This window comes from Odontesthes bonariensis, chromosome 15 (assembly GCF_027942865.1).
Source record: "Odontesthes bonariensis isolate fOdoBon6 chromosome 15, fOdoBon6.hap1, whole genome shotgun sequence".
NCBI lineage: Eukaryota > Metazoa > Chordata > Actinopteri > Atheriniformes > Atherinopsidae > Odontesthes > Odontesthes bonariensis.
Window position 1 is genome coordinate 26,878,924 of NC_134520.1, and position 20,087 is coordinate 26,899,010.

Below are 20,087 nucleotides of genomic sequence, written 5' to 3' on the forward strand. Positions count from 1 at the left end.
TTGTAGAATCTTTGACAAATTCCTGTGGCTCATGCTGAGATTTGTTTTCTCAGAATCTTCACTCTCACAAATCAGGAGCCTTTCTGGAGATGGTTGTATTTACTATCATATGAAAACTACAGTTGAAATCATTGCTGACAGATTTCAGTTTTGTTTTTTTTTTGGTTCATGGATATTTGTTTATGCCAGTTGTTCACCCATCGCAAAAAAATCAAGCAAAATCAGCATCAATTCAGAATCCCTCTGACTTATGTCCTTGAATTAAAGTTCATGATTGGTCTTATTCAACAACATATACATATATATATATATATATATATATATATATATATATATATATATATATATATGTGTGTGTGTGTGTGTGTGTGTGTGTGTGTGTGTGTGTGTGTGTGTGTATACAATGTATTTTGTATACCATACAATCTTTAATGATATCGCATTCTCTGACTGAATTTACAGCTGATATGTATTGTTTTTTAAAAAGTAGGTAGTGTAGTGTTTAGTTACCATGTGTGCATACTGACCAGCAAACGTACTCCAGTTCCTATTGCACTGTAAAAAGAAATCTGCCAGCACAGAAATGTTCAATCTTAGCTTTCAAAAAAAGCCATCTTATCATTTGAAACTTCATTCCTTAAGAAATTTAGACTCTCACAAAAGATCTACATGGAACTTGTGTTACATGCTCTTTTTAATCACCTTGTGAGCCAAAGAGGGAGGGGACTGTAGCAGACTGTAACCCAGCTCCAGGCAGCACAGAGTCTCAGAAGAGAAGGGCAGTCTTGTTTGTTCTGATGTCTGTGTGTACATGCAACTGCTTGAGTAATGCGGCTGTTGTAGCAGGGCTCCCCTGCATTGTTGTTTTAGAGGGACCAGCTAGTTGCATAACATGGAGTCACTACCAACTTTTTTTTTTTTTTTAATGTGCCCTTGTGCGGCTTACACAACATGTGCCCCCAATGTTGTTAGCGCAGACTGAACAAAAACAAATAATGTGCTGAGGTGAAGGACATGCTGAGCAGATAGTTCTCAGTCTTAGGGCCTGTGAAAAGAAATCATAATTGTTGTTTATATATTTATAACCTTTCTTTCTGCTTTATTTTCTTTTCATCTTATTTTGTTTCATGCTGTCACAAAAGTCTGGGGGAGGCTGGGAAGAATCTAACAACAGTTAATGAGTCATGATTGAAAGCTATGCATTTACAGTGGTTGCATGAGGTGTGTGTGAACAGACTGAATCAGCAGGATGACCTGTATTCCTCTTTTAAAATGATATTTTTTAGATATTTACGTACACACTGAGTGTAGTAGGAAACCACGTTTATGTGTAGCCCTGGTGATTTCTGGGTTATATAAGCCTTTCCAGAACACAGGATTGCTGGGCGTTAGATTGACACTTGAATTGATGGTGTGTTTCCTTTAAGTGCTTCCAGATCTTGTGGTTCATCGTGGTTCCTCTCCTCTCTCATTCTGCCTCTCCTGTTCCTTCTCTCACTCTCTCTTTCACTCCTCTTCTCCTTTTAGATGCAAACGGCATGGCCTTCTGAGGACTCTGAATATATGCTGTCAGAGGTTTTTTCAATGAGCTCTTGTCTTTATGAACCGTAGACAGTCAGATCAGGCTTTTTTTTTTGTTTGCAAACCAAATCTGGCCAAACCTATAATCTGGGTGTGAACAGGGAAGGGGTGGAGTCCGTAGTCTGCCTTTACCAGAATGAACTGAGATTGGATTGTTGGGAGGAAATAACACAAATGTAATCCACAGGAATTTGGTCCAGCTTTTTAGGAATTTGTCTCAATGAGAACGACTGCTGATTTAATCAATTGTAAATAAGACATTGAGTATACAGGGTTGACACAAGTTCTTAGTTGAATTATTCATTTTCTACGTTTTTGTCCTAATTTTCATAGTTGTTTCTTTTCTACGAACAAAGTTATTTCCTGTTATCCCCTCTGGGCACATGGAAGCAGGACATGATCAGGCTTCATCTGAGAAACTGATACATAGACGCTTTGTATCAAGCCTCATCCAGACAAGACCACACACACTTCTGCGGAGAGTCATGAGCTGACTGTTCATCTGTTCCATGTCTTTCTTTCTGTGTGTCACTTCTATTTCCATTCTTTCCTTTTTCTTTGCTATAAATTTATTCATTTTGTATCCAAAGATATTTTTTGTTATTTAAGGTTAAAGAGACTGTACTGTACTGGGATAATTTATTATTTTGTTTGAAGTCAATTATGTCTTTTTCATAAAGTGCATTATTTTTTTCACCCTGCTTCTATATATATATATATCACTCTGTCTGAAATACACACTTTTAGCTCTTGTTTCTGTAAGGCCTCCCTCTCAAATTTCAGTCGGCAAAAACGTATGAGGAAGCTGATCATCCTAACAGACATTATGCAAATATGTAACATGGTTGCTCAGACAAGTCAGGTGGGAACAGTTAGGACTACCAATGAGGGGTTTCAGATGTTTTACATGCAAAAAGAAAAAAGTAAAATCAATGTAAATGAATAGCAAATGAAGCAGAGTATCTCTGCTTTAGTTGATCAGACTGCTCCTCCACTCACAGCTGGGCACTATCATTTACTAAGCCTGTTACTACCTACAACTGATGGGCTGTACATTTTATGTATAGAATCATTTAAATGTTCCTAAAGTGTGATTTAGTAGGTTGTATACATAGATACATGCTGTAAGGCAGGTAAACATGGGGCTCAAAACTAAAAGATTTTTTCGTTAATATATTTTTTTACACTGATGATTTCCCAGTTGAATACATAACATGAAATGCCCATTACAGCTAAGTCACTCATACTTGAACTTTAATCTAGGATATATGTCATATCAGTCCCACAGTTATTAAAGGGATAATCCGGAGTAAAATGCACTTTAGGTCAATTTACGGGATGTTGGGAGTACATACGTTGAGTTGACATCAAAATCATTTAATTCTGATGTGTTTTGAGAATTTTTATTTGACCGTTTTCAGCCTAAAGTCGTTAGCCTGGAGGAGAGTGGGGCATATGGTATCGCCGCTACAAAACGCTATTTTTACACCTCTTCTACAGCTCCAAACAACATAACACTTACGTGGTAGTGAGTAGAGGGTCCCTAAATCCAAACAGAAGTGTCCCGAGGTCTTCATGTGGTCGGATAGAGAGTCCAGAATGAATTTAAAACCAGCCAGTATCTTTCCGGAAATGCTCCTGCTGCAGCTGGCATCTTCAGCGTAAAGTCCGTATAGTAGAGCCGAGTGTGGAGTAACACGCTCTGGAAATTCACAATTTCGTTGCCGTTTTTTTTTTTTTTACAAACATAGTCCAGTATTTCTTTCGAAAGCCAGGATAGGAACAAACACGCACCATAACTCCAAAAGTTTGCTCCGCCGTTTGTTCAACAATCTGCTCACACACCTCTCCTCCTTCTGTGATGGTCACTCCAGTCACGCAAAAGACGTCTTCCGTAAACAGGAGGCTAGGTCACGCGAGACGTAAGGTCACGTGACATTTTATAAAATTCCAACCTGTTAGTAAGCTAGGCTTTGCTGTTGCATACAACTTCATTTCACTTTCGAAAGAAATACTGGACTATGTTTGTAAAAAAAAAAAACGGCAACGAAATTGTGAATTTCCAGAGCGTGTTACTCCACACTCGGCTCTACTATACGGACTTTACGCTGAAGATGCCAGCTGCAGCAGGAGCATTTCCGGAAAGATACTGGCTGGTTTTAAATTCATTCTGGACTCTCTATCCGACCACATGAAGACCTCGGGACACTTCTGTTTGGATTTAGGGACCCTCTACTCACTACCACGTAAGTGTTATGTTGTTTGGAGCTGTAGAAGAGGTGTAAAAATAGCGTTTTGTAGCGGCGATACCATATGCCCCACTCTCCTCCAGGCTAACGACTTTAGGCTGAAAACGGTCAAATAAAAATTCTCAAAACACATCAGAATTAAATGATTTTGATGTCAACTCAACGTATGTACTCCCAACATCCCGTAAATTGACCTAAAGTGCATTTTACTCCGGATTATTCCTTTAATGTAATTCCTTCAAATGATAGATGGTCCAACGATTACTACATCAACACCTCCAACTGTCCGTCTACAGATGAAGTTATGAAGATGAATGAAAACTAAAGACTGTGACTCTATTAGAAGGTCTCATACTTAAGTCCCCAGTCTTTCTGCTTTTTGCAGAGAGTTGACACAGAGTTGAACTATAATGAGCTAAAACTGAGTGGGTTTATCTTTCTTACAGGACTTCTGGGAGAATAGTGAGTTTATCAATTATACTCTCCTCTACTGTCAGTTTAATGCGCACGCATGAAGGAACGCAAACACGTTCAGCAGAAAGGGGGAAAAATGAGAATGGATTTTTTTTTGTATCCATATGAATTATGAGTAATCAATTGATCCCTGTGTTAGCACTCCATCTCTCAGTTTTTACAAGCATTTAAGGGATGGAATTGCAGTCATTTATCAGATTGGTTTCGTGGTACATTGGCCGGCAGAAAAGGAATTTGGCATTGAGAGGAGTGTGCATACAGCCCATTGGCAGGGTAAACGGGGTAACTCTCAGGATCAGCACACACACACACCTACCTTGATTCAGGACCCTTAATGTAAAGCTGTGCAGAGTATCATAAAGGAAAGGTTCACTCAGTGTAATATAGAGCAGATTCTGAGTTTCTACATATGCCATTTATTTGTTCTAAAATATGTGCTCAACTTTATGATCTCAAGTGTCCTTGTGTTTTTGTTTTACTATCAAAGCAGTCAAGATGGGCAAGTAACCCAGAGACGACTCTTCCAGTATCCCAGTTGTAGCTCAGACTCTTTATGCCAAGAACAGTTCAGTCGGGCTCAGCTTTCTCCGTCTTATGCTGTTACTCCTTGATGAGACATAATCATGAAGATTCTTATGCCCCCGCAACAAATCCTACCTTGTTAAGCTACTCGAAATTGTTTTGTTGAATTGTTTTGGGGACATGTCAGATTGCTCTACATGGATCTAGCGCAACAACTCATTTTGTTTAACCTTTCATGAAAATCTTGAACACAAAAACATCAGAATGAGATGCATTTTTTTTTTTTTTTTTTTAATCGGTAAAGGTCCTCTTTTGGAGTTAAATTTGTAATTATAAAGGACAATAATATGTCCAAAGACATTTAAATTTTTCTGACCATACAGCCTTTCGTCTTGTACCTGTAAATCATCCACCATGGAAACATTTCATAATGTTAACAGGTAAATGAACAGCTACAAGAGGCAGTGTCCACGTGTCTTTAGACTTGTTTTTGTTCATCATTAATGACCAATCTGCTCTTGAAAACTGCCAAACTGACTCATCATTGACTCATGCAAAATGTGGGCTCGTGTTTGCGTTCTGTGTAGGTGTTTTGGGTGTTTGTGTATGTGGATCAAATGTTTTCTCGCTACAGACGGACCCTGCATCCTCCTCCATCTCCTTTTTTAAGGACAATAAGAGTTCAAATACAGTGCAAAGACCAATCTCCTGGACCAAAAAACATTCATCCTCTCATCAGTGAATCGCACTTCATTGTACGTCACCCACACTATCCTTTGCAACATTCCTCATAAATGTACAGTTTCTGCATTTGATATTGAAAGTGAAAATAAAATAAAAAATGTCCATGCTTACTTGATGACGTGAATCAAAACAGCTCTTAATGTTTGATCCTGATTGATTGCGTATGCATCCTCATAATAATCAGATGCAAAAAGAAACAGTATTAGAGAGGTGTACAAATAATGGGCAGAAAAAGTCCCAAACAGTATTACAGCTTTTTAGTTGTATGTCTCGTTCCTCTTATCAACTTCTTATAGAGGAACGCATTAGGACACTTGTTGTATTTTCCAGTTTTGACTAAATCTGTACTATTTTGACACCACTTGCAAATGAAATGTGAGCTCCTGAGAGGTGCTAAAATGAACCCTTTGATGTGCTTCAGTATTACAAGAGGTTGAGAAAAATGCATCTGAAATGATGGTTTCTGTTAGCAAAAGATGCGACTGATAGCCCAGTTTTACCCGCATCGTTTACTGTTGCTTTTCTGTGAAATGAGAGCTGCCAGCAAGCAAATTCCACCAAGGAGGTTATGTGATTTGGCTTTTTGAGCAGGATAGTTATTGGCCTGTTAACAAGAGGTTTTCATAAGATGTGATAACCTTTTGATGTTGAGCTGGAGCTGGATTTTTAATTTTTTTTTCTAACCAGTCTTGGTCGGGGTATGTTATCAGATTATTTTCTTAATCTTATCAGATTTGTGACGTAGTATGTTTCGATGCAGTCTGTTGGTTTTCGTAGGTAACCTGTTTTTTAGTTGGAATTGCATGAATTGGATTGGATTTTAATTGTCTTAAATTTGACTATATCTTTGAAGTGCTTTGAAATAACATTTGTTGCGATTCTGTGCTCTATGAAAAAAGGTGGAATGAGGTTAATTGAATTAAATTTTGTGCCGTATCAGACTGATATCTGCATCAGCATACTTATGGATTCTTATCATGTATTTTATAACTCAGACATTTTTAATCAACTCATTATCTGATAATAATTTTGTTTGCATGGTTAACTGTTAGTATTTTGCACATCCTTACCTCACTAGTGCATTATTTCTGCATCTATCTGTCTTATTCCTTGAATGTAAATTATATTGGACTGCTCACCTCCGCAAACTACATTCCACAGACAAGATCAGCATATGATTGTAAATGAGGCAGACTGGGGCACCGAGAGCTCATCGTGTCAATCTTAGGATGGGAGTGATAACAAAGTTTCTTAGTTGAATCCAGTGCCAGAAGACACGTGATGACCTACAGCAGAGAGACACATTTAGATAGAATTTCCTGTGTACTTGAAGTTCAGCAGACCTTTTGACTACAGTTGGACCCGGCCACCCTCCTAATTAGCTAAATGAATTAAGCCCAACAAATTCTCAACACTGCAGCAGTGTTTTCAGTAATTTTGCCTTTCGTGTGCGTGCCTTCTTTTATTTTTCTTGGACACAGATAGACATGGCTCCAGTTGCCTTAAAGGGATTCGCCTCTTTTGACATGAAGCTATATGACATCTCATACTAACAATATCGTGTATGAACATTGACTTACCCCCTGCTGCGTCCTGTGAGCCGAGTTCTGGCCTCGTTTTGGCGTTGAGAAAGGTAGTCTTGCTTTGCAAAACAATATGCGTTCAAAAGAGTAATACATTTGCATCACAAAATCGTTGTCCAGGAAAAAGTCGGACCTCACAATCGCTTGGCGCTATTTTCTCTCCCTTTGTATCACTGCGCGCTGCCGACAGCCGCGCCTGTTTCACAGTTTAGACGGTGCAGACCAAAGTGCAGACTGAGCAGTCCCCTGCTTCCGAGCAGTAAACACTGCAGTAGGGGGCAAATCAATGTTCATTCACGATATTGCTAGTCTGGGATGTCATACAGCTTCGTGTCAAAAGAGGCGAACTATCTCTTTAAACTAATTCAGAATGGAAGTACAACACTTGTATGATATATTTATAGTTACAAAATATGGCAGCATGTCTTTAAATATCCTAAACACAGTTATTTGATCACGTCTTAAAGATACAAGATTGCCATAGATTTATGCTTGATTAAGATTAACTTGTCATTGATGAGGTCTTTATTTTTGTTGTCTACAGTTATGAATCACCAAAGCAGGTGTAAACCTTGAAAACCAGACAGTATTATGCAAGCTGATGTCACAGTTGCACTTATTATCCAATTAGAGTCTTGGGATAATTCTTGAAACCATTTCTGTCCAGTTATCTTTCGAGGCCATTTTTCGAGTTGTTGCCGCCATGCAGCCAACCAACAGCTCAGTCTTGCATTATTCTGTTAATTATGACAAAGTTAATAAAGATGTTTTTGTGCCCATTTCAGTATCTTATTTTGTGAAGGAAAGAGATGTTTATGAATTTAAAAGTATCCATTTCAGTATTTATCCATACAACAGTTTTGACATTTACTCACACTGTTGCAGGGTAAGATTGTGAATTAATGTTTGTATGAGAAGAAAATGATTTGAGAGCTTAGAAACAGCAGGCCCATTAACTGCACATTCTGCATGCCTTCTGATAGAGGCTTGCATGCACTGTGATTTATTTTCACGGTTAAAAAAAAAAGACTGATAGCTTTACTTTGCCCCAGCATATATGAAATGGCTTCTTCTCTAGCTGAACCGATTGTTGGTCATGGTCATTATTTAAAAGTCAATGTCCTTGGTAATTACTGCCATGAAATGCAGCTTGCATTTATAAATGAAAGGGGGTTAATTCTCATGCTTTGCAGTTTTATCCTCCTATGGTAATGGCGTTCAGTTGGGCAACTCCATGTGACGTTTCTGGGTACTGTCAGATCAATGTGAAAGAAAGGGAATGTGAGGATTTCTACATTGTTTTTTTTTCTCCCCTGTGGCAGCTGTGGTGAACTGTTTTGATAGGATGGCATAACTGAAATGACTTGGGGTTTGTCTGTAGGGGAAGTTCTGAGGCCTAGCAGGGGTTTTGAGAACTGTAGTTGGGTAATAGACAAACATTTTGTGTGAAGACAGTTGAAAGGGCGTAAGATATTGCTGCCTGCCAGCTACATCATAGGTAATACCTAACATGCCTAAGATGTAGCTGTTCTCCTCTTTTAGAGCTACAGTTCTGTTTTCTTATTCCAACCAAAGCTGCAGTTAAATTAATACAAAATCTAACTGTAAATGGGAAAACAATGTAGTATGGGGGTTTTAAAGAGAGCTTTAGTGATGACCCTGCTGATTCTAAAGAGCTCAAAATGCCTTCATTTGTTCATGCCTTTGAGAGATTTGCCTAAACTCCCACATGTGTCTGTGATTGTGTTAGCAATCGCACAATGAAGATCCACATTTATAATTAATCATACATTTGCTGAAGCACAAGTCTCAGCTGTATAGTCTGAGATGAATAGCAGTGCTTTAAGTAATAGTAAGGGTTGGAGAGGGGACTTGATCCCCATATCTCCTTCTCTGATCTGTGAAAGTCTGGACAGACTGGTTTGAAATATGTCTTTCCCCTGTGTCTTTGTGAAGAAAATCCATGTTGAAAGCCACTGTGCTGGCTCTGCATCAGGGTCATTTGCTGCACAGTCCTTGGTGGTTGCTATTTGGAGCCTGGAGATGAGAAGCAAGAGTGCTGTTTGTTTATAAAGCGAGGTGGACAATGGCAGGGGGAGGAATAGATGGACAGAGATGGGATTAATAGCAAAATACCTTTTAATACTTTAGTTTCAAAATAAGCTTTTATTTAAAAGCTGTTATATTTTCACATTTACATACTGTGCACCTACATTATTTCACAACTCGTAGCAAACATTGTGCATGCACTACATCTGAGTATTTTCCCATCTGAATGATCTTCTTTCTTGATGTATAAATAATTTCTCAATTACGACAAAAATCTGCAGATAATCTGACATGTTAGTTGCTTCTTTAATCTGTGTATCTCATATTCTCTGTTTATCTGCCCCTAACATTAGAATAAACCCAAGTAGATAATTGAAATACTTGACTTTGAGTTCATGGATGGATGCATCATCAACGTCTCTGTATTCTTTAACATCTTTTGTATGTCTCTGCACCAACTGCCAACGTAATTATATATGGTTGCTGTTCCTGACCCGCTTTCTTTTAGAGGTGGTTGACGTCACTTGATGAAACATTTATTTGTTTATTTATGTATTTACTCATTTATTTTCGTGTACATAAAAGCAGACATGAACTCTCCTAATGTGTGTGCATGTATTTGTGAATGCACTGTAGGTACATTGTTACTGCAAGTGTTACACTTGACAGCTCATGGTGCAGCCACCTGGACAGTACAGTCCAGACCTAATTTTAGCATTCGCAGTTTCGAATGCAAACTGACACCATCTCTTTGCCTTTTCTCTGCCACACTGACACAGGCACTCTCAATGAAACACAGTGTCTGGCATGGAAACGCACAGTGACGCTGGCGGGGATGGGATGTCAGTGGTGATGTCTCAAGGTTTTCTTCCCCTTATGCCCTTAGTTTTATGTTTAAACACAAAGTTAATGACCAATGGGGGCATTTCCATGGTAACCTTCTGTCCGAATCTCCTGGCTCCAGTTAGAGGCTGGAAAACTAAAGTACATAAATTTGTATGATAAATGTTGGGGAGGATGGAATGAAATGGCTTTATTCCTGCTTGTAGAAATAGAGAAGTGATAGAGAGGGAGACTAAATGTGTTTATGTACACCACCTTATTTAATTAAATGTTCTCTGAAAAATGACGACTCCACATCTATTAAATCTTAAAACATGACACCTCATTTTTTAAATGTGTTTTCTAAATGTGTTGCATACAATTATTGCTGCGGAGTAGGAGCTTAAAGCACAACTTGACAAAACATCCCTGTGTCTTGACTGCAAAGTGAATATTTGGCACTGAGGAATAAAGAATAAATAAAGTGGAGGCCGTTCATGTTAAACATTTTGATGTTAGAGCACTTTCTGCTTTGGCTTCATTGCAGGATTGTAAAGCCATTGCACTGTATCTTGAGCAGCAGATAATTCCTCAGATTTCTGCCCCTGTTTCTTCTACCTCTTCAAGTCAGAAATCATTCTTACAATAAATTATTTCAAACCCTATGTTTGCAGTATGCTTATCTTATCTCTTTGTTTTTATGATTACACTTTATGTCAATCTGCCTGCCTGCCTTCCCACCTCACTGCTTGCTCCTTTTCTCAGAGCCTGTCCTGTGTTTCTTTTTTTCTTTCTTTCTTTCTGTACCTGTCTGCCCTCTTCCTGTACCACTAATTACTTGTCTCCTAGTCTGTTAACCTGCCAGCCTGCCAGTGGATCTTTGTGGTTCTTCTCATACTTGCTCAACAGCTTGACTGAGTACCCACAACAACACAGCGCATCAACTTTGCACTGTAATTCTGGCATGCTCTTCTTCAACTTGTGCATGCTCTGACATGCATATCACACAGCCTTATAAACTTGAGCATGTTTTTTTTTTCCCCAACTACTTTTGAGCAATACACATAGAAACGGGTACAAATAAAAGCTCAAGGGAATTATTTAATGACCTGAGTGGCGGATTTTTATTCATAAGCCACAAACATGATTTCTCCACTTAAATTAAACACTTCTGCTTTTAAATCTCAATGGTTTATTATTGCCCCCTCTGCTTACTATGCACAGCAACACAGGCCCCCCATTCAGAGTTTGAAGTGGGCCGGTCTGGTCTGCTCATCTGTCGCTGGCTGTGTGAGTTCTGTGTGTGTATTGCTGCTTGGCTGGCTGATAGCCTCTTCATCTCTCCCCCCCTTTGGAGCAGCTTTTAAACAGCCCCCTGCTCTGCCTGTCCAGAAGCAGAGCAATGCCCTGCATGTATTTTGTGGTTGTTTTGCGGTCTGTATGTGTGTCCATGCAGGGTTTAGATTTTTGTGAATATGTCGGTGTTTGTTTCTGATCCTTGTGTACCTTGCCATTTAGTTTCAGACTCGGTGGCATATATAGCTGCGGATAATTCATCACCCCCCCCCCCCCCCCCCCCCCCCCGCCAGAGAGGGACATGTGTAAACCCACAGGAAATCACACAATAGGTGCAGTGCACAGACTCAGTCACAGCCCTCAGTTTGAGACTAACCTGTTTTTCCTTCAGTTTCCTGGCTGTACTACTTGGAATTGTGATAAAAAGCTATGTTTACTCCAGGTTATGAAACCCCAAAACAATGTAAATGATTGGATAAGAACTGGGATAGGATGTGATCATTTTACTAAACACATCAAATTTCTGTGTTTGCTGTCAGCTTCTAGATGATTTCAAAACCGATGTTTTTACCCCGAGATAGTTTTTTAAAGACAGAATGGTGCAAGAAACCGGTAAAGGCCCTTTAATTATAATCTATAATCAAAGCAACACTTAAGTTCTCATTTGTGTTTCCTACCTGAAAAAACATCACTTTGCTTGGAAGATGTGAGATGTTATATTTAACAACATACTTTTGTATTCAGTTTTAAAGGTGTTTCTCTTCTCAGTGTAAATCTTCTTGGTTAAAGCATGTAACAAGCTCTTGGGTGCATAAACTGAACGTTATAAAGGCACAACTGTATAATTGCAGTGTTTCAAGGTGGTTCGTGTTTGTGACAACCACTTCCTGTAGGCTGAAGGGTGGGCCTCACAGAGCCATAATAGCACACTTGCTGCTGTTCTGGGTGGTGTTCCTCCTGTTGTGAGTTTGTTTTTACATCCTGGGACTCTCTCTAAAGTTAGCTTCCTGCTTCTCTAAGGTTAGCCTGAATCCTAGTCTTCATTTTTTCTTATACAAGGTAAATGTTAGTTCTAAATATTTCTCTCAAAATGACCACTGACTCCCACAGTTATGCTAGAAAAGGAAATATCTGTGTGTCCCGTGCCAAAAAAAAAGTTGCTGGTCAGCACACTGGTGCTCTTCAGATATCATGTATTTGTTTTAGGTTTGGCAGTGTCCTTTCCTGTTTGGCTTCAAATCCTTTGGGTTTTCCTGGAATTACATTACAGTGTCTTGAGAATAGAGCGATAATAACGTTAGCACTTGAGCTAGCATCCCTCTGAACGGAAGTTATTAAGTCATTAAACGGCGTGCACCGCATGCTCTTCCTTCGCCATCAATTAAGCCCTGCCATGTGCATGTATGTATTCTTTTACATTCACATCATCTAACCGATTGTAGGTCCTGCTGTTCTCTAAACATGGGCCACCCTTTATCTTGCATAGGAAGTTTAATTGTTTACATGTTGCGTGTGCGGACTCAGGTATATTTACGTATGAAAGTACTAAACATTGCTTGAGTTATGCCACTATATTCTTGTCAAGTTTGTATTATTGATGTATTATTACTATCTGCATTTCCTTGTTCTCTCCTCTGTGAAAGGGATCATTTGCAATTTATCAGTTGTTATATATTTATTTGTGTTTTTATTTATTTACTGTTAAAAGAAAGAATGAGATGCTGAAATAAGGAGACAGGGAAACAAAAGTAGATTACATAAGATTAACCTTAAATGAAATGATCATGTAGTTTTTTTTATTTACATGACTGATCTACATGTTGTGTAGCATGCAGCTACCATCTTTATACTGACGCATCCAAAGAAACACAAATTAGCACAGCTGTAAATCTTTCAGCTTTTACTTGAGGCAGAATTTGATTTACCGCCAAGGGGGAAGAGATCCAAGATAAGAAATGACAAAATGGGACCAAAAGTGGGCTGAAAAATGAATGTAAGGAGAAAAAAAAGCCTTTTGACAAATTGGGACTGTTTTAAAACAGACAATAGTTCGGAAACTTAGAAATAATCTCGTATTGGTGAAATGACATAGAAATCACCGAACATGTCACACTTGAGTGACAGAAAAATATCTGCCAAGAGAATGAGCAAAGTGATAGCAAGCAACATGCAGTATACATGCTCCCAGTTATCAGCACATGGTGTCCAAAACATGCTTCATTCTAGATCATACTTTAAATGTTATTTGTGGAAATTATTTAACATGTTGTAGTCAACCAGTTGTTCATTTTCCAATTTTTTTGGGTGAATTGTTTGAACTCCTGACTGTGCAACATGTTATACAAATGTATTATGATGAAAAAGTAAAAGCAAACTAAAAGACAAAAAGAGAGATGCTCTCCATGTTTGTTGTTTATTGACCTTGTAAGTTTTCTACCCTATCGCAGCACCTGATCAGATTGTGTCGATGAATATTCATTCACACTCTTTTGTGTGTTTTGTATGTGCGTGCATGTCACTACATATGTCCTCTGAAACGTCTGCAGGGACGTTGATATCTTCTATTTTGAGTCATTAAGGACAAACAACTAGCATGTGAATCTCATCGTTCGGTATGTACACGTGTGCCTCTCTTCTGCTGTGGGATGTTTACCGGCACTCTTACGGTTAGCATTAGAATATATGTTGGCATATTCATTGAGTGAGACTCCTCATCTTGTTGCCATGTTGAAGCTGAATTAGTGTAGGTACACCCAACGTGGAGCACTTTCCAATGATTTACTGTTGCATTTCCTTTTTCTTTGGTCTTAAGAGTCACTTAGCAGACTCTGCTAAGCTGCTCTGCTGCCCAGCTTATTTAGATTTTTAGGTGATGAAAGTATAATATATAATCAGCATTTTAAGACCAACCCATGTAATTCCGATTATTTTTTATTATCAACAATTTGTTGCAACAATGACATGTCATTCATTCACGAGTACCGCACTGGTGTTGAATTTGAGTACCTGACACAGATCAAGGACAGGATACTTTATCTATGTGGGCGTATGCGTGTTTGTTAGCAAGAAGTAGCATCAAGTTCCTAATCTGAGGCTCAGTCTATATCTTGTAGGTGGTATGATGAAGAGGGAGGTTGTCCGCAAGATTGTGTGATGAGTTCACAACCAGACAAAGACAAGGAAGAATGAGAGGAAATGAATGAATTTTCAGATAAAAAATGGATGGGGACAACTGGGCTTTCATTCTGGGTAAGAAAGAGAGGTGGGGGTGTAAAAGTTTAGATGGCTTTAAATGACTGTTCAGTGTAATTGATGTAAAACATTAAATGTCATTGAGTGCAGTTATAAAGTAGAGATGAATTCTGTTGTTACCTCCTTCAAACAAAGAGACAAAGAATGTTTATTCTTTAAATGAGATACTAATCAGTCAGGATAAATGGTGTACTAGTAAAGCATTAGTTATGCTAAATGGAATAATTTAGTTTGAGTTGACATGCAAAGTCATTTGTTCATTGTATATTATGATCGCACAGCAGAACTTAAAAGTAAGCCTGAGAATAAACAGATGATTGCTGAAATTTTGCATCGTGATATATTCTATTGAGGTTACATTATGTATTTATATATATATATATTTTTTTATTCTCTACTGCAGTTGTACAAAGTTAGGTTTGCATGCCATTCATTGTCTGTTTCCAAGACAAGGATTTATTTTTAAATACCTGTTCTCAAAAGCAAAAACTTTCATGGTTGCCAGAACACACAGTTTTCAAATGGATTTCTCCAGGTTAGTTCACTTCTTAAGCTAGCTATTAGTTGGCTAATCAGTACTTTAGGAGTCTTGGGCTGTATGAAGCTTTTATATATTTAACTTTGTGTGACCTAGAGAAGGTTTCTCTATCTATGCTCAATAGCATCCTTATTGAATTACTGTCTCATTGATTTTCATAGTGCTAATGAATTTTCCTCTCTAAGAGGTTTCCTTGATAATTGCAAGGCCATCAATCCATCTGTGATGACCATGACCACATTTACAGTTCTGACGGTCAGACTTTGTCTTTACAGGGATGCTGCCAGTCACTCAATAATACATAAAAACATTGCCTTTACGCTCCAGGGAGATGGATACTGAACAGCTGAGCTCACCTAGCTTTTAAGCCACCCACGGACGCCACCTTTAGTCATGCCTTTGGTTTCTCTTTGTACAATAATTCACTCTTTTCCTGCTCTGTTTTCCAGGATTGAAAAAACGTACAAGGAAGGCCTTCGGGATACGGAAGAAAGAGAAGGACAATGACTCCACGTAAGTCCTCTTTCTGCTTTGTAATGTCCTATTGGATCTTAAATCCTAACCTGCTGGTAGGTCTGATGCTAAAGTATAGATCAGGGTTTGTAATAGACTGATTAATCAGCCCAACCAAATGCTGCCGTGGCATTGGCCGATCATTTCATGGTAATAGGCACCAATGTTTTTACAAAGCCAGTAAACAGAAAAAGTATTCAGTAATAAGGAGAATATGAAGACAGAAATGTTCTGCCAAGTATTCGACCTGTTGATTAATCCATTGTAAAAACTCAAGGTGGTGTTTAGCCCATTTGAAACTGCATGAGACTCTTAGATGTAATTTAATAAATGTATGTGCTGGGATGAAATTGGGAGTGTGATGTATAAGTGAATAAGTGTAATTATGGTTTGTTTTATGTAGCTTTTTTTTGTCTTCATTATTTACCAAAGCACTTAATGTCAGAATAAAGAGCTCAAGTGACTTTCATGTTGTCTCTTCTTCTCTTTTGCCCCTTTTTATTTCTCACAGAGGGTCCCCGGAGAGAGACGGGGGTGTAAGTCACAAAAACCATTTAGTATACAATTAAACTCCATTCTATCATTTATAAATTTGTCTTTAAAGACATGGTTGGTAATCCTGTTCAGAAACACATTTTGTAATACTGGGTAAAATGGTCCGTGTATCCTGAGAGAAATCTATACAAGATGTATTTAGAAAAAGGGACGAAAATAATCAGACCTCTGTGGCAGCTGCAGGACTGAGAAAAAGCTGACCAATCCTGCTGATCTCGGATTGGAGGCCTACAAAAAAACAATCAGATGCCTCTGCTTTCTGCCTACACCCCCCTCTGTCGGCTCCCTGCTCCGTGTGCGCACGCGGTTCTACCGGCTTTGGATGAAGCACTGACGGAATGGGGAGGTGGGGGTGGAGCTTAGAGGAGGGGACACTTTCGAATCTTGCTAGCTCTCTTGCTAGCTCTCTAGGATTACCTACCATAGCTTTAATGCAAGCATGTTCAGTTTTACTGGAGGTAAGTGGATCTGCGAAATGGAAGATAAATTCTTTCTTTTTTTTTATTCTTCTTGCTTGCCAGGAACCCCAAGAAGTTGAGTCGGTACTGAACTCAGCTCTTTAGAGTAGACTAGGCACTAAAGTAGTGTGGTGTGTAGAATTTAGAGATGTATTAGAGGTCCCAGAAGGTTTGTTACCTCATAAACCAACCATCAGTGTGGCTGTTTTAGCTATCATGTCATGTCACCAAGATATTTTCGGGTAGAATGAGAAACCAAAATATTGAATTATTACAAAGCTCCACTGCCCTGTTTCTAAGAATATTAATTGTCTGATTGTGTTGCAAAAAGTAGAATGAATGTTTCAAAAATGAATGTTTTAGGACCCCAGGAGTTGTCAAAAACAGAACAAAATGGAGAACAAATTAAGAAAAAATTGTTTCTAAAGCACCCAAAATCGAGGTTTAAAAGACAGAGTTAAATGTGACAAGAAATCTACTGTGCCGATAGTAGCAGAGAGGTAGTGTACTCTTACATAACATGCTTTTCCTTCAGTGTCTGGGGGGATTTTAAGCAAACACTATCTGTCTTCTCTGTCTCAGAAGAAAAGTAATGGGGCCCCTAATGGCTTCTATGAAGATATCGACTGGGAGAGATATGTAAGTATTTGAAAAAAGGATGATTAGTTTGTGCTTCTTCAGTGTTTAGCCTCTTTTGTACCAGCTGGCCTCCAAGGCTGCAGTTTTGTTTCGACTTTCGACTCACAACCTCTTGTATAAATCTGTGTGATTGTAAAATCAATGAGTTGACATAGTCTTGTAAAAGTGATTATAGTTTAAAGTAAAAGGGAGGATTTAGTTGCACTGAGAATTATGACTGTCATTATTGTGTGGGATATGTTTTATAGGGCACCCTTTGTAAAAACTAGAAATGTAAGTGTGTAATGGGTGCATTTGTACTTTTTGAATCGGCTGCCTTTTATTGAGTTGCTGTGTTTCAGAATTCTCCTGAGGTGGATGATGAAGGCTACAGTTTGAGACCTGATGAAGAGTCAGAAGAAGGCCATATCCTTGGCTTTATTTCGGTTATTTTTGTTGTCTTTTGCTCTTTTTCACATTACTTTAGCTCACTAAAAACAAGTTGCTTCTGTTGTTTTTGCAGCACTTGCTAAACGTGTTCATCAGATATATCAGTCTGTGTTGCCAATGTCATGAGGCTGTAAAATCACTCTAAACACATCAATTATTCTAGTGTTTAAGAGACATCCACATGTAAAATGCTAATTGACTTGCAGTGATTATAAGGTGCGTCAGCTGCATTACATCTAATTAACAATGATCTAAATCAAGTTGATAAAGAGTGGCAGATAAGTGTCACACAAGAATGAGTCATTGATGCACCTGACTTGAACAGGAAGTGTTTGAGATCGCCTCATAACCTTTTTATGAACTGTGAAAATATCTCACTAATCAGTGACTCCCCCAGCTGTCAACTTATCTTTATGTCTCCCTGTTTTTCAGTCAAGTGATATTAAATGATTTACTTTACAAGTACTTTGTGTCAGACTAAACATCGGGCAGGCATTTGAGCAATTTAAGCATTTCAGTCTGTAATTGTATTTAGTTCTTCACTGTATCAGCGGAGCTCAGAGGAGATTTTTAAGACAGCGATTGAAACACTAAAAAGGGAAAGTGGTTTGGACCATAAGGAACATTTTAATTGGGAACGAATTACATACTGATTAGGGAGTAGAAACAGAGTATCTTTTTAATAAGAAAAAAATGACTGACCTTTGCAAGTTTAATAAAGATTAGATGGAAATTTAAAGGTTGGTTTTCCAACTCTGACACAGTCACATAATCGCCTTTAAAATATGAAGCGAGTTAAATGTTGGATAAACCCTCGATGATGTAAGGAGAGTCCTGCTTTCCTTGACATTTTACTCCCACCTGTTGCCACCAAGACCCACTTCTTCTCTTCTGACGAGTCTGAGGAGGAGGAGGACCGCAGAAAGAAATTCAAAATCAAGATTAAACCGCTGCTGGGTGATCGTGTTGTAACAGCCCCCTCAGTGGATGAGCTCAAAGCCTCCATAGGCAACATATCTCTGTCTCCGTCTCTTCTGGTGAGTAGTCCTGATGCAACTTCCCTCTCTCTGCTGGCTTTCATTGACAAATACTTGTGTTACCAGGGTTCATGTAGTTGTAAGGTACATCTACCAGTCACTCCAGCTCTTTTGGGATTTCTTTTCACCCTTTTTCACTGCTCTTGGAGTTTGATATCTTTGTGTACACAGATGTGGCTGTGCATTTCTGCTGCTGTCGTGTTTTCTTGGCTGCTGATTTACGCAATGTCTCTGGTCTGAAGGCTGAAGACTAAAAGCTCTTCTATGTCCCTCTCTCTGATGAAAAGTCTCAGCAGATTTATATGCCATCTTATATTTTTGTGAGGCCTGGGATTCTTGGTGACCTCCATGTTGTCTTTAGTTTGGAGTGCCTTAACATAAGGCAAATATGCAAACATGACAGAAACCATGTGTGTACTGCTGTTAAGTGGCAGGGTGTGAAGCTCTTCTGTAAAGTGATGCAGCTCAGTTAAGGAGTTCAAATTCAAGCACACAGCCTGTGATTAGCAGTGGGACTCTAATGGTTTTGGCCTTCCATGCCTTTCTAGCTCCAACCCAAAGTTCCTTTGCTTTCCAGTGAGAACAGTTAGCTTGGGTGTCCACCTTAAATAATTCAGGTAGGAAAGTGGGCACAATGAACTTCTGTTTCAGTCTGCTATGCAATTTAGATTACTTGTGGTCATTGGAGCCTCTGGCCTCAATAATTTAATCCATCTTCAGTGTGTTCACCTATGGACTCCATCAGCCTGATCAGGTGTGAAGGTCTTTTCATGTCGACTGGGTGTACATGTGGAAAGCTTTGTATGCAGTAGTTCTACAGTATGAGGATATATTTTATGCTTTTGAAGTGTTTTTGTGTGTGTGGGTGTTTAATTACAAATCCATTAACAGAAACACATCAAAAGATGCATAATCAGCAGCCGTTTTAATAACAGATTCAGGGGAACATTTCAGTCCACCTTACCAGATTTTAGTTCAGTGTTAGTTTCTGTACATAATGAGCAATGGAATCTTCTCATTACATTGGAAATACTAGCCTGTTGTTATAATTATGAGACCTGTGCTAGTTCAAATTAGCATCACATTTTCTTGGTCAGAATTGTTCTCACACAGTGAAATCACATTGAACAATCATCCAAAAGCAAACACTTGAGTCATTTTCAACTTTTTCTGTTTTTCTTAGTTTATTTAAACAACATGGTATGGTATGTTTTTATTTGAACAGGGACAGTGTATAATAAACATTGACCATGAGGAAAGATGCTTTGTACCAAGTTATAGCAGGAAATGCTAATTTCCACCTGTAGTCCCTGGGCAGGTTGGTGTAACAAAACTGTTGCTAAAAG

General features: G+C 38.7%; 1 protein-coding gene across 9 annotated transcripts in view; it reads left to right on the forward strand.

The window, feature by feature from the left end:
• sgip1a (SH3GL interacting endocytic adaptor 1a) overlaps positions 1-20,087 on the forward strand; it is a 64,399-nt gene that overhangs the window by 16,436 nt on the left and 27,876 nt on the right. For 7 of the 9 annotated variants that reach the window (XM_075485772.1, XM_075485771.1, XM_075485780.1 and 4 more), the window contains 5 exons: positions 15,560-15,623; positions 16,135-16,159; positions 17,219-17,275; positions 17,617-17,679; positions 18,559-18,741. In XM_075485772.1, the coding sequence (XP_075341887.1) occupies positions 15,560-15,623; positions 16,135-16,159; positions 17,219-17,275; positions 17,617-17,679; positions 18,559-18,741 (392 nt within the window). The remainder of the gene's footprint in view (positions 1-15,559; positions 15,624-16,134; positions 16,160-17,218; positions 17,276-17,616; positions 17,680-18,558; positions 18,742-20,087) is intronic. The other 2 variants (XM_075485775.1, XM_075485773.1) reach the window with 2 other exon arrangements.